This window comes from Felis catus, chromosome B3 (genome assembly GCF_018350175.1).
Source record: "Felis catus isolate Fca126 chromosome B3, F.catus_Fca126_mat1.0, whole genome shotgun sequence".
NCBI lineage: Eukaryota > Metazoa > Chordata > Mammalia > Carnivora > Felidae > Felis > Felis catus.
The window spans coordinates 118,759,942-118,773,693 of NC_058373.1; the positions used below are offsets into that span (position 1 = coordinate 118,759,942).

General features: G+C 48.7%; 1 protein-coding gene across 6 annotated transcripts in view; it reads right to left on the reverse strand.

The window, feature by feature from the left end:
- The window catches only part of MIDEAS (mitotic deacetylase associated SANT domain protein), a 68,011-nt gene that overhangs the window by 15,750 nt on the left and 38,509 nt on the right, over positions 1–13,752 (reverse strand). For 4 of the 6 annotated variants that reach the window (XM_023255821.2, XM_023255823.2, XM_023255826.2 and 1 more), the window contains 2 exons: positions 7,216–8,936; positions 5,582–5,881 (listed from right to left, as the gene is read on the reverse strand). In XM_023255821.2, the coding sequence (XP_023111589.1) occupies positions 5,582–5,881; positions 7,216–8,688 (1,773 nt within the window). In that variant the 5' untranslated portion in view covers positions 8,689–8,936. Of the gene's footprint in view, positions 1–5,581; positions 5,882–7,215; positions 8,937–11,747; positions 11,921–12,022; positions 12,066–13,752 lie in introns of those variants that run through there. The other 2 variants (XM_023255822.2, XM_023255824.2) reach the window with 2 other exon arrangements.

The window sequence follows — 13,752 nt, forward strand, 5'->3', positions numbered from 1 at the left end:
CATCATCATTTTTAACATGGGAATAGTAAGTACCTACCGAATGGATTAGCTATGAGGACTAAATGAATTAATATGTGGAAATCACTGAGAACAGTAACTGACATGTAGTAATTACTCAATAAATACTGGCTGCTATCAAGCTGTATCTTAGATGGAGGTCCCTACTATGTGTCAAGACCTGAGCTGGGCATGGGACCACAAAAGGAAGAAGACAGTCCTGTCCTTGCAGCACTTTTTCTCATAAAATTAGTCCTACGATAACACACCAGCCTACTTATGCTGTCAAAGATTAGCCCTCCTAGCTTACACTTCTCCCTGCTCGATATGCCTCATGGGTCTCCATGTAGAATAGAGGGTAGAGCTGTAAGGGAAGAGAGGCCTTTCTCTGTTCCATCCCTATCCTCTCAAAAGAGAATGGAACCCTATGAGGGTGAGCAATATCCAGATCATCTCCCTGAGTACAGAGCTGGCCCATAGGTGAGGTTGGCCACATTGACTAAGTAGACCTGGGAAGAGTAGGCTTTCCCCCTCTCCCCGTGTCCAGCTCCCACAACACCTTTCAGCAGAGGGCACTGACTGTCCATGAGGTCTTGGCCATGTCCTTTACCCATTTGTGCCCTCTTTCCTTTTCTATAGACTAGGAAGAAATGAAATTTTTCATTCTTTCTCCCTTAGGGGAACAAGATGATTGCACAGAAAAAAATGCAGTGGAACCAAAGGCCCCAAACTTGTTAGACAAGAAATCCAATATGAACTCAGTTAGCCGTAATGATTAAATTAAAATAATTCAGGATTGCTAATGCCCTTTGCTACCTGTCAGATGCAAAGATAAGTCCTCTCTGGAAGACAAGAATTTTTTAATAAGGGAATTTTGTAATAAGGGAAATGGAATTAAACTATTTTGAATATTTGACAATATTTTTTGTATTCATTTTTTTTTAGGTGTGATAATATTGAGGCTATGTTAAAGGAAGGAAGGAAAAAAGGAAGGAATCTTATATATAATGTACTTCAGATATAACCTAAATATTTATGAATTTAATGATATGATGTTTGGGATTTGCTTCAAAAAAAAAAAAACCAGTGGTAAGGAAAAGTAGAGATACAAATAAAAAATGATTTGGCTATATTTTGAAAACCATGAAAGCTGGGTGATGGCTAAATATTTAGGTTCAATTTACCATTCCCTATACTTTTGTGCAAGATTGAAATATCTATAGTAGAAGGAAAAACAACTAAATAAAAAAAGTAACCAAAAAAATAAACATCTTCCTAAGCCTGGTGTAGTGTAAGTGCTCACAGGCGGGAGTTGCAGGAGATCCAAATTCCAGGGCTACCTCTGTCATTACTTGGCTGTATAAACATAGGTAAGTCTCTGGCCTTTTCTGGACCTATTTCCTCAACTATGAAATGGGTATGTTGAGCTGTGTAGTTGTTCAGGCTTCTTTCTGCCATCCTCAGGATAAAGTGAGGCCTCTAGCCTCCAACCTCTATCACAACCAGAGAATAAGACCCCAGAGAGTAGAGACTGTGCTGCTCATGATAATCTTAAAGCTCCCCTTTTTGTTACAGAGGACAGAATCACAGGCTAACTCTCTGGCTGAGAATAACTAGAAAATTCAGGCACAATATAAAAACCACATTTTTGAAGGTATCAGAGAGCAAATAAGTTGTCAAAGACCTGAAGAGCCAAGATACAGGAAATGAAAGAAAGTGAAAAAGTGAGCCCAGCATCTGGAGTTGTGCTTTCCCTAGAGGTGGGTGCATTACTGGAAGAGGTAAGTGGGAAGCTGAGCAACGAAATGGAGTTTAGGGCTTGCCAGGGAAGGAGAGCCTGACAATCCCCCAGGCTTTGGATTGGGACTCCAAAGGGCTATATCCTCAGAACAAAGGTGAATCAGAAATAGATTAGTCCACATGTGGAATAATGCCCAACTTAAAATCATCTCATTTCAATCTCTGATTAAATTAAAATAATTCAGGATTACTAATGCCCTTTGCTACCTGTCAGATGCAAAGATAAGTCCTCTCTGGAAGACAAGAAAAACATCGAGTCTTTAATTACTTCAACAATTTTTCATATATGTCTGACATGCAATTAAAACTAGCCAGATATACAACAGAACAAAATGTGATTTAAAAACAAGAAGTAATGTAACAGAAAGAGACCCATGGGATCCCATTAATGGAGTTATCAGACATAAACTTTAAGAAAACTATGCTTAAGTTATGCAATAAAATAAAAGGTTGAAGTTTTCATCAAAGAATTAGAAACTCTAAAAATGAACCAAATAGAAATTGAACTGAAAAAAAAAATAACTAGAAATAAGAACTCAGTGAGTTGGCTTAACAACATATTAGATACAGCTAAAGAGAGAATAGGTAAACTAAAAGATAGTCCAGACTAAGAGAAAAATGGAAAACACAGATAAGTGCATAACAGACAAAATAGGGGATATGGTAAAGAACTCTTATAAATGTGTAACTAGAGTCCCAGAAGGAGAGAAGAGAGGAAATAGGACAGAAGAAATATTTAAGGAAGACTACAAATTCTAAACAGGATAAATACAAAGAAAACCAATAGGTATAACAGCAAAATCTGGTGAAAACCAATGACCAAAAAAAAAAAAAAAAAAGTTTAAAAGCAACAAGATAAAAAAAAAAAAAAGCTTGGAGCACCTGGGTGGCTCAGTTCGTTAAGCATCCGACTTTGGCTCAGGTCATGATCTCACGGTTGGTGAGTTCAAGCCCCACATCAGGCTCTGTGCTCACAGCTCAGAGCCTGGAGCCTGCTTTGGATTCTGTGTCTCCCTCTGCCTCTGCCCCTCCCCCACTTGCACTCTGTCTCTCCAAAATAAATAAACGTTTAAAAACTTAAAAAAAAAAAAAAAAAGCTTAAATTCAAAGAAGCAACAGTATGGCTAATGGTGATTTCCCAACACCGTAACTACAATGGAAGTCTGAAGACTATAGAATGACATTTCCTTTTAGTGCTAAGAGAAAAATAACTACCAACAACAGAATTCTCTACCCAGCTTCAAAAATGAAAAAATAAAAACATGTTCAGACAATCAAAGACTAATAAATTTCATCATTAACAGACTTGCACTAAAGGAAATACTAAGGAATATTCTTCAAGCAGCACATAAATGATCCGAGATAGAAGCTTGGAGATATGAGAAGAAATGAAAAACAACAAATACATACAGTAAGTCTTTCAGGCTAAAATGGACAACAACTGAACAAAACAATAATGTTATCACTGAGTAATGTATAGAATTGTTGAATCACTAGACTGTATACCTAAAACTAATATAACACTGTATGTTAACTATATTGGAATTAAAATTTAAAACTTAACAAAAACAATGATGTTATACCATCCTGGTGATGTTAAAATATTTAGAGAATGAAAATACATGTTAATAATTCTATAAGTGAGAGATTAGTGGAAAACAGAGTTAAAGTGTTGTAAGAACTTTGCATTGTTCTAGAAGAGGTAAAATATGAATTTACATTAGATTTCAATAAGCCAAGAATGCATATTTTACTCTCTAGTAGCTCTTCTCAACCAGAGAATTAAGGCCTAATGTAAGTTTTCACGGTATGTAATGACTTAGCTTCTTGCCTGTGCATCTAGAAAGGGTACGAGCTATGTGCCATCCTCCAGTGAATTGCAAAACTAGTCACTCAAATTCCTTATTGTGGGGCTTAGTTCCCTCCAATTAATCCAGGTAAGAAAGGCTGCTTGGGTAATTACTAAAGGAGTAATACTTAAGTAAATAAATAAGAATAAGGAATAAACAAGTATATAAATAATATATTAGTAAAGGGGGGAAATGGAATGACAAACCCAATCAATCCAAAGTGGGAGAAGGGAGAGGTAGCGAAGAACAGAAGAGGCAATATGGAATAAATAGCAAAAAGCAGAGGGCAGATTTAAACCCAAGTATATCAGTAATTGCATTAAATGTAAACTGTATCAATGCTCTAAAAGACAAGAGTTGTTAGAACAGGTAATGACAAACACCAATTATATGCCACTTGAAAGATACACCTTAAGGGCTAAAAGTAAAAAGATGGAAAAGATACACATCACATCTTCCTCCCCACAACACTAACCAAAAGAAATCTAAATATTTCACAAAGTAGGAGCAGCTGGGTGGCTCAGTCAGTTAAGCATCCAGCTCTTGGTTTGGGCTCAGGTCATGATCTCATGGTTGGTGGGATTGAGCTCCATGGTTTTTGTTTTGTTTTGTTTTTTTGGTTTTTTTTTAACGTTTATTATTTTTGAGACAGAGAGAGACAGAGCATGAACGGGGGAGGGTCACAGAGAGAGGGAGACACAGAATCTGAAACAGGCTCCAGGCTCTGAGCCGTCAGCACAGAGCCCGACGCGGGGCTTGAACCCACGGACCGTGAGATCATGACCTGAGTCGAAGTCGGACGCTTAACCGACAGCCACCCAAGCGCCCCTCGAGCTCCATGTTTTGAACTCGGAGGCTGCTTGAGATTCTCTGTCCCTCTCTCTCTGCCCCCCACCCCTTCCCCCCACTCATGCTCTCTCTCTCTCTCTTGAAATGGAATGAAATAAAATAAAATATTTCACAAAGTAGATTTTAAGAGGCAAAAAGAGGGGCACCTGGGTGGCTCAGTTGGTTAAGCGTCCGACTTCAGCTCAGGTCATGATCTCACAGTTTGTGAGTTCAAGCCCCACATTGGGCTCTCTGCTGTCAGCACAGTGCCTCCTATGGATCCTCTGTCTCCCTCTCTCTCTGCCCCTCCTCCACTCATGCACATGCCCTCTCTCTCTCTCTCTCTCTCCAAAATAAATAAACACTAAAAAAAAAAGAGGCAACAGGGTGCCTGGGTGGCTCAGTCAGTTAGGTGTCCGACTTCGGCTCAGGTCATGATCTTGCAGTTAGTGAGTTCAAGCCCTGTGTCGGGCTCTGTGCTGACAGCTCAGAGCCTGGAGCCTGCTTCAGATTCTGTGTCTCCCTCTCTCTCTCTGCCCCTCCCCTGCTCACGCTCTGTCTCTGTCTCTCAAAACACAAATAAACGTTAAAAAAAAATTCTTCTTAATAAAAAAAAAGATGCAAAAAGACTAGTAAAGATAAAAAGAAACATTTCACAATGATGAAGTGTCTAATCCACTTCTAAATGAGTATGCATTGCATCAAAATGTGTAAAACAAATACTGACAAAAAACTAAAACAGATAAAACACCAACCTTAGATTTCAACATATATATGTTTGTATTGACAGGACAAGTAAACATCTCTATATCCCAATGCCTAGCACAAAATCTGACCCATATTAGAGGTGAAAATTTGCTGACCTAAAATGAAAGAGATTCACACATCCTAGATTTTCATAAGCAGTCTCAATTTCAAGTATAAAACTGTCTCATTGTCTCCCCTAAGTGCATTTATCCATAAGTTTGGCTTGGAAAATATAAACAGTATCTCGCAGGTTGCTTGAATCCCTCCTATACTACCATGACCTCTTTTTTCCCATAGGGTACTAGGCCCCCAGGAGCACACAGGTACTATAGGTGTTTGCATGGGGAACCCCCTCATACCTGAGCTGGAGCATCAGCCCCAGGAATACGGGTGGACCGCCTGCGGGTGACAATGACTGACGGCTTGTGTTCAGCAGGGTTCTGTTCAGGACCCTTTCCATCCTCATCAACACCTCCAGCTTGGGCTGCCTCAGTTGGGTCCACAGTCCGCACAGGCACAGACACTGGGATGATGAGGGGTACCATCCCGCTGTCCTCTCGTGCTCGCTTGGCAGCTAAGGAAGGCTCAGAAAACTCCACCCCACACTTGGTGGTTGAAGCCAGCACACTTTTCCGCTTCTCCTCAGAGCCATTGGCATCCTGGAGAAGGAGAGGGAGGGGGAATGAAGGTAAGACTTAGAAGATAAGTCCTAATAAGTCCAGGACCCCTAGTCGCATTTGATTCAGGAACCCATAATGGTTCCCAATGGTCTTTCCCTAAATACCTTTTCTCTCATCACACTCCCAAATACACTCCATAACCTCCCTCTGCCAGGTCCTCCAATCCTGGCCTGGTGCAGCGGTCTTCAGATGACCATCTTGGGCCACAAGTGGCTTACAGATGTGTTTCGTTTGACCTGCACAGTGTGTGGCACATGCAATAGTATCTAAATTCAAAACCTATTTCTGCAGGGGCGCCTGGGTGGCTCAGTCAGTTAAGCATCTGACTCTTGATTTCGGCTCAGGTCATGGTCTCACAGTTCAAGAGTTCGAGCCTTATGTCGGCGGCCTCTGTGCTGTGTCAGTGTGGAGCCTTCTTGGAATTCTCTCTCCCTCTCTCTCTGCCCCTACCCCATCATTCTCTCTCAAAATAAATTTTAAAAACTTAAAAAAACAAAAAAAAACTTATCTCTGCAAAAGAAAGTAAACAAGGAACTTTTTACAAGGTAATGATGGTCTTTGTATCTTTTCCCCATTGGAAACTGCCTGAAGTCAAGTTCTGTAGCTTCTGACATGCCAGCCTTGCTGTAGGCATTGGGGGTTGGGGGGGGAGGGGTTGAAACCTCCAGTGAAGGAGGGGAAAACACTGGCTTTGGAGTCAGATGCCAGGCCTTTATCTTAGCTTTATAACCTTGGAAATCCTCCATGGGCCTCAGCACCCTGTCGTAGGGTTTGATGGTAACTTACTTCTCTGATCAAGTGTAAGAACCTCCACGTACAAGAGAGGTGCTCAAATTCTATTCATGCTTCTTCCCTGTTGTTACTGCCCTTTCTTTTAAGTCAACTTTATTGCCAGTAAAATTCACATACAACAAAATGCACCTATTTGTCATCAGTTCGATGCATTTTGACAAGTATCATCACCTGTGGAAACCACTGCCACTGTCTCATTTTAGGATACTGGATCTGGCAATGGTTTCACCTTCCTCAACTCCCATTCCTTCATGTGCCCAATGAAGAAGCCAACCCATGACAGTGTTTTGCACCTTCCTGCCTGCAGACCTTTCATCTTTCCTTCAGGTATGAATGCACCTACGTAGAGATTCTTTGCATGGAGGGAGTTTAGAACTTCCTGAAGCATATGGGTTCTTTCATTTCCTTCAGTGAAGAAGAAAACCACCCCGTAGACCTGGAGTCACTTGCTTGCCCCTGGCCGCAGACACAGCTCACCCTGCCCTCTGCCAGGCCAGGCCTCCATCCCATGCCACTCTCACCTTTGCGTTCTGCAGTGAGGCCAGCTCCACTGCCTTCTGGGCCAGGGTCAGCAAGTTGGCCTCCTGGGATGCCCGGCGCCTCCGTCGAGTGCTCTGGATCACCCCACCCCGTAGCACCTGCCCACAGTCCCCTGTGCCCACTGCCCGCATGCCCTCCTCGTTGCCCATCGTGGGAGCCTCCCGCTCCCGACCGTTGGGTGCCAGTCTCTCCCCATCAGACAGCAACTGAGACTCCCTCAGCTCCAGCGGGAATCCCAGAGCTTCAGAATGGGGGTGCCCCAAGGGCCCGGGTGGTGGCTGCTGTGGGGGCCAGTGATGTAGGAATAGGTTGCTGGTGGGCTCCTGTCCAGGCTGGGTGCCAGCCACATCCAGAGGGGCAGAAGGCAGGACACCCTCCTTCGAGAGGCGGCGGGAGCGGCGGGGGAAGGCGATCTGGGACTGAGGTAGCACAGGCTGTGGGGCTGACTCCTGCAGGAGGGCCTTGCGCAGTTCTGGGTTCATATCAGGGTTGGGGGGGAAGGGGTAGGGCGCCATGCTGTGGTGAGCCAGGTGGGATTGCCCCAGGGGTCCGGCCGGCTGCAGGCCAAAGTCCTGGGGCTGCTGAGAGGGTGGCTGCTGCATGGGATAGAAGTTCTCAAAGAGCTGCATCTGGGGAAGGGCGGCCTGTTGCTGCTGCTGCTGTTGCGGCTGCTGCTGCTGCGGCTGCTTCTGCGGTGGAAAAGCCGCAACGGGGTTGGGGGGCGGTGGGCCCTGCCGGAAGACCTGCCGGTTCACCTGGTGGCCGAACGCCAGCTGGAAAGGTTGCAGGGGCAGTGTCTGGTTTGGGGGCTTCTTGGCCACATGGAAAGAGTTCAGGGGCGTCTGGGGCCGCCCTACCTCCAGCTGCACCTTCTGTGGCATCATCGGCCGCACGGCATTTCCGTAGCGGTCCAGCTGCGGTCCGCCTCCTTTCTCCCGCTTCAGTGCCTCGGGGTGGTTGTAGTAGGTAGAGACCCCCATGCCAGGATGAGGGCTCCCCTTGGGTCCGCTGTAGAGGGGCAGGCTGTGGCGGTTCCATGTCGAGTGGGGTGGAGGCTGGCCTGGCTGCTGCTGCCAGCCACTGTCACTGACACCCCCACCGCCTCCACGCTCAGGGCCCCGCCCTGGAGCCATCACAGAGTTGGGCCATTTGACCGAGCCCACCTGCTGGGACAACATGGCCGCCGTGGTCCGCTCGGAACCATACACCACAGAATTCAGCAGGGCCAGGCTGTTCGGAGGGGGTAGCTCCACAGGCTGGGAGACAGGAGCGGCCCCTGCCGGACCCTCGTGCCCAAAGTAAGGCTCCTCCTTCACTCTGGTGGACTGTGGAGGGGCTGGGGGCTGCTGTGGGGCCTGCAGGGGTGGGGGCTGCTCCTTGGGAGCTGGCTCCTGGTCCCCAAAGAGGCAACGCTTCCGTTTGTTCTGAGCCTTGGGCTGGGCCTGGAGGTTCATGGTGTGGCCAACTGGGCCCCGGCAGTGAGCCCTACTTCACCAGCTGCCCATCCCCTGTGGGGATGTTCTGCTGGAAGCCCAGCTCTAGTCCAGGAGCCAGTGGGGGCAGAACAGGGGGAGGGGAAAGTGCTGGGGGGTGAGGTCAGGCACAGGGCGAAAGAACTGTTGGCTCTTCCTTGCTCTTTGTAGGATGGCTCTTGGGCTCCTCTACTCTTCCCAGTTCATGATGTTCCACAGGACCCTGGAGCCTGCAGACAGAAGAATAGGGACAGTGTCAGCCATAGCCTCCCAGGATGCCCCGGATGTTAGCACAGGTATGAGAGATGGGCCCAAGTTCACAGAGCAGCACAGGTGAGGCAGGAGCCAGAACCTTGGGGGAACTACCAGAAGGCAGCGCTTTGTGACTCTCTGTGTCCCACCACCTCACCCTGCAGCATTTGGTTGTGTAATCTGTACCCAGCACAAAGGCACCAGGCACCACCCTGGGAGAACAAGTGGGGCTGAGATCCAGTCAGAGCCCCTGTAGCCAAGATGGGAAAAGGAGTGACAAAGGCCACGTTGAGCTCCCATCTCAGTTGATTCCCCTTGCCCAGTTGGTCGAGCACATCTGTCCATGCAGTAGCTTCCCCACCAGACCCAGAAGGAGCTTTATGCAGCCAATGCCTCCTCTGATGCTCTGAGCTTATCTCAAGCACAGGAAGTAGAGACAACAGGGGTCATTCCTAACTAACCATGTGGCTCCAGGGTGGAAGCCCACCAAGTCCTTGCAGAGTCCAAGGCCCAGGGCTAGGCTCACGTCCTTTGCACTGAGGCATGTAGGTGAGGCCCTAGAAGGGTATGTGCAGTTCTAGCCCCACCCCTGGGAGGAGCTGCAGGGTGGGACCGTGGCTGCCAGAGCCTTCCCTAAACCAGCACAGAACCTGTTTTGCAGCCCTGGCTGGCTGGAGGCAGGATCCAGCCTGGTAGCCGGTCAGCAATCCCCACCTACCCTCCTCCTCCACTGCCAAAGAGCTCCCGATCAAAGGACTAGAGTAACTACAATATTGAGGGGATGCAGATTGCTAGAATTTAGATCTGGAGGGATTTTCCTATGACACAGTGTGAGTTAGAGTGCACAGAGTGTCTGTGGTTATTTTCTAACTTGATTTAAAAAAACAAAACAACACACGTTGCTCTATTTACCCTGCTACAGGACAGTCAAAATGAAGACCAGTATTTTATAACTTACATGTATTTTCAAAGACTTTGTCTTTCTTCAGAGAGGGTTTTTTTTCCCCCTCCCTGGGAAGTTGGTGAGGGTGGGAGCTACATGGCCTACTTCTTCCCCACGAGATTCTGGTCCCGAGCCAGTCAGGCCAGGAAGGGAAGGGAGGGGAGCTCAGGAAGCCCTGGGGAATAAATCTGCAGGTCGGGACCAACCTCAGACCTCAGACCCTAGAAGCTCCAGGTCCTAGTTAGCAGTCCCAGGGGTTCCCAGGAAACCAACCCAGCCAAGAAGGGCCGGGCCGTAAGAGCAGGCTTGCAGTGTGAGGCCTCCTATCACCCGTTCACAGGCTTCCGCAGCTCCCCAGCCCTTCCCCTCCTGAGCGGCTGTGACTCACTCCAGCCCCCCCACCACCTGCCTTTCACTTTCACCAGCACCCAGAAGGGGAGGAACTTCCTCCTCCATTTCCTTTCTCAGCTCTGGGCCCTGAAGTAAGTGAGAGAGAGAGAGAGAGAGAGAGAGAGAGAGACAGACTCTTCCCGCTAGCACCCCCTTTGTCTTCACTTATGCGAGCCTGGGAGGGAGAGAGACTAGGTGGGCATCTAAGAGGTCCTGGCCCTGGTAGCAGGGGGACAATTTGGAGCAGTGGGAGCTCAGAGGGCCAGCTTTAGAACAAACTCCTTTTTTTTTTTTTTTTTTTTTTTTGCCTTTAAACTCTCATTCCCTGACGGCCAACCCAATTCAGAGCAAAGACCCAAAAGCCAGGCCCCCCTCAATGAAAATAATAACCCCTGGCACCATGGTGAAGCTGCAGGCTGGGACTGTCCTAGCTACGGGAGTCAGGCTCTGCCTCGCCCAGCAGCAAGAACAAACAAACTAGAAGTATGTGTCTGCAGAAGCAAGGCAGAGGAAGGAAGAATGTGCTGAGGGGAGGGCACCGAGGGGGAGCTGGAAGGTCCATGTGCCTCCAGGGGACCTGAGAACCCCTCAGGTGCTCACATGCACTTGTGCATCCCCTGGTCCTACAGGCATAGACTGCCCTCCTACCCCAGTCACAGCCCTCTTGCCTTTGAGCCACAGCATGGGCTCGGAGACTGGAGGAAGGGAAGGCCCACGTGGCAGATGAGCCTGGGTGTACGTGCGTGCGAGTGTGCACCTTGTGGAGGGTACCAGGCACCAGGCGCGGGGGATGGCCACTCAGAGCCTGGGGGAGGGGAAGCTCTGCACACTGGGTTGGGTGAGATGGAGGCGGAGTCTGTGAATAATGCTCCAGGGCAGGGCTGCTCCTGCCCTGGGCCCCACGCTGGCTCACCAGCAGCTGTTTGGTGAGGCTGGTCTGCCTCCTCCCACCCTGCACCCTGTGCAATGAAGGACGATCACTCAGGACACCACAGTAGGTTTCTAAAGCTAGAAACTTGCTTATAAGAAACCAAGGGGGCAAATTCTGGGGATGCTGAATCACCCCAGAAGCTTCTGCAGAGTCCTTTCCGTCACCCCTACTGGAAGGCTAAGAGTGCCAAAAGCACAGAGACCCAGACCTGGGACCCACAGAGCAGAAAGGTCATTATCTGGGGTGATGAGGAGAAGAGTGAAAGATGCCTGGGACCCCTAGAGGAAGGTGGGGAAAGGACACACCAAGGCAGCAGGGCCCTAAGTAGTAGTAATAATAGTAATAATAGTAGTAGTAGTAGGATGATGATGATGATGATGATGATGATAATAAAATGCACCTGTGCCAGGTCTGTCCTAAGTGCTCTGCATATGTCCAGTTCCCACAACAGCACTGTAAATCAGCATGAAGCCCAAGCATGAAGCATTGTTATTTTAACCTCCTCTCCAGCCCCTGCAAGCTCACTCCTGCCTCAGGTCTAGCTGCTGCTGGTGGGGCTTCCAGCTCTCATACCCTATGCGTACATCACAGCCCGCAACGCTGGACAAGACTGAGCCACTTCCTCTCATTTCTTGTGCCCCAGCCCCACTTCTCTGTTCCTCAGGTGGAAGTCGGCCTGTGCTTCCTCACAGCGAGGAAGCGGAAGGACGCCATCTGTTCCGAAGGCTGCAGACCTGTGGGCCAACTCCCTGAGGGTGCAGGGAAGAGGGTGTAACGAGGAACCTCTGTAGGCAGCTCACCCTGGGACCAGCTGCAGGGTCTCTAACAGCGGATGTAGGAACACTGCAAAAGGAAACCCACAGTCACCAAGGGGCCCCAGACAGTGCAACCCACTCTTATCAGTCTGGTTGTCTGTCCCGGCCGTATTCACTCTCCTTTCCGCTGGGCACTGCACTGTTGCAACCAATCCCTAACCAGACCCGGTGATACACCCCTGGACAGAAGACAAGGCAAGAGTCTGACATCAGTGACCAGGAACCTATGAGGCTTTCAGGAAGATCTGTGGTGGAAAGCACTTTTTCTCTATAGAAGAAAGCAATGTGCACCAAGAAAAGGAAACAGTGCTGAACCCACATATGTATTTTGCAGACACGTGAGAGAAGGTGCTGGAAAGGCCTCTGGGAGTTCTATGCTGATGGTGACACCATACCCTCCAGGGAGGGCAACTAGAACACATACAGCTCCCCGAGTACCCTCAGCAGCCCTGCCACATGCCCGCAGAGGGGACCACGGCCACTCCCAAGCTAGAGATACTGCGTATAGCCATCTGAGAGACAAGACCGTTGTGAATCAAGGTTCCACAGGCCGGGACTAGCTTGGTCCCAGCAGCTGCAGGGGCTCAGCTCTGACCCAGGGATCGGAGTTGACTGGAAGTCCCTCCTGACCTTTATTGCTAAAACTCCTCGCTGCTGCTCTTACAACCGAGGCCACTTTCCACCCCACCAAGTCAGCACTAGGAAGACGGGGAGTCAGAGCTCATGCATCCCTAACCAAGGCAAAACAGACCTAAATACAGCATCTAACAAGGCTCCAAATCTCTAGGCCAGCCAGTTCCCAGAGCACCAGACAGGCTATCTTAGGACAAAGTCTAAACTATCCTGCCCACGAGTCTTGCAGACTTTGGCTCCTGCCAGCTCTCTCAACCTGCCATGCTTGAGCCGTCATTCAGTGCTGTTCCTGCTTTGCTTCCGGGTCTTTGGCCAGGCAGCACCTCTGCCTAGGACACCTTCCACCCTTTCATCTGGCCAGGTCCTACTTGTCCTTCAGGTCTGAGACACTGCTTCCTCTGGGAAGTCCTCCCTCACCCCAAGGCTTAGCCAGAAGCTTCACTATGAGCTCACAACACCTCCCAACCACCCCCCCGCCAACACTCAGCACACTAAATTCCAGGTGCCTATTTCTATTTCTTTGTCCCCAGCAGACTGCAAGCTCCATGGAGCAGAGTTTGCAGACCGTTGTACCTTGGCATTTGGCTTGTATCTGCCTCTTGGGATGCTCATTCAAGACTGCGCCCAAGGTGAGTCAGAGCTCTGCCCGGGCAGAGGCACGACTCATGGCCCGCACATCCACCCTGGGCTCCTGCCCAGCCCTGACTTCCAGTTTCTCTCCCTGATGCACATCAGAGATCTCCATGATGCTGAGATGAAGTGAAAAGGTCCCGCCTCCTAACCCCATCCCACCCCATCCCATCAGTCGCCTCAGGCCCTCTCCAACCCATCTGAACACAAATTCTTCTCTAATTGCTGGCCCACAGGCTACTTTGCCCCTTGACTGCCACTTGCTGCCCCACACCACATGCAGGTCAACGTGGGAAAGTGCCAGCCCCTCTGTTGTCCTGTCCAATTTTTCTTTCCCCATGGCTTCCCACCCTTACCTAGACCACAGCCAGAGAGACATGAGCCTGTGGATCTGTTTACCTCATGCCCTGACATGGCTGGGCTTAAGACACCAAGGTATCTGGCTAGGATGC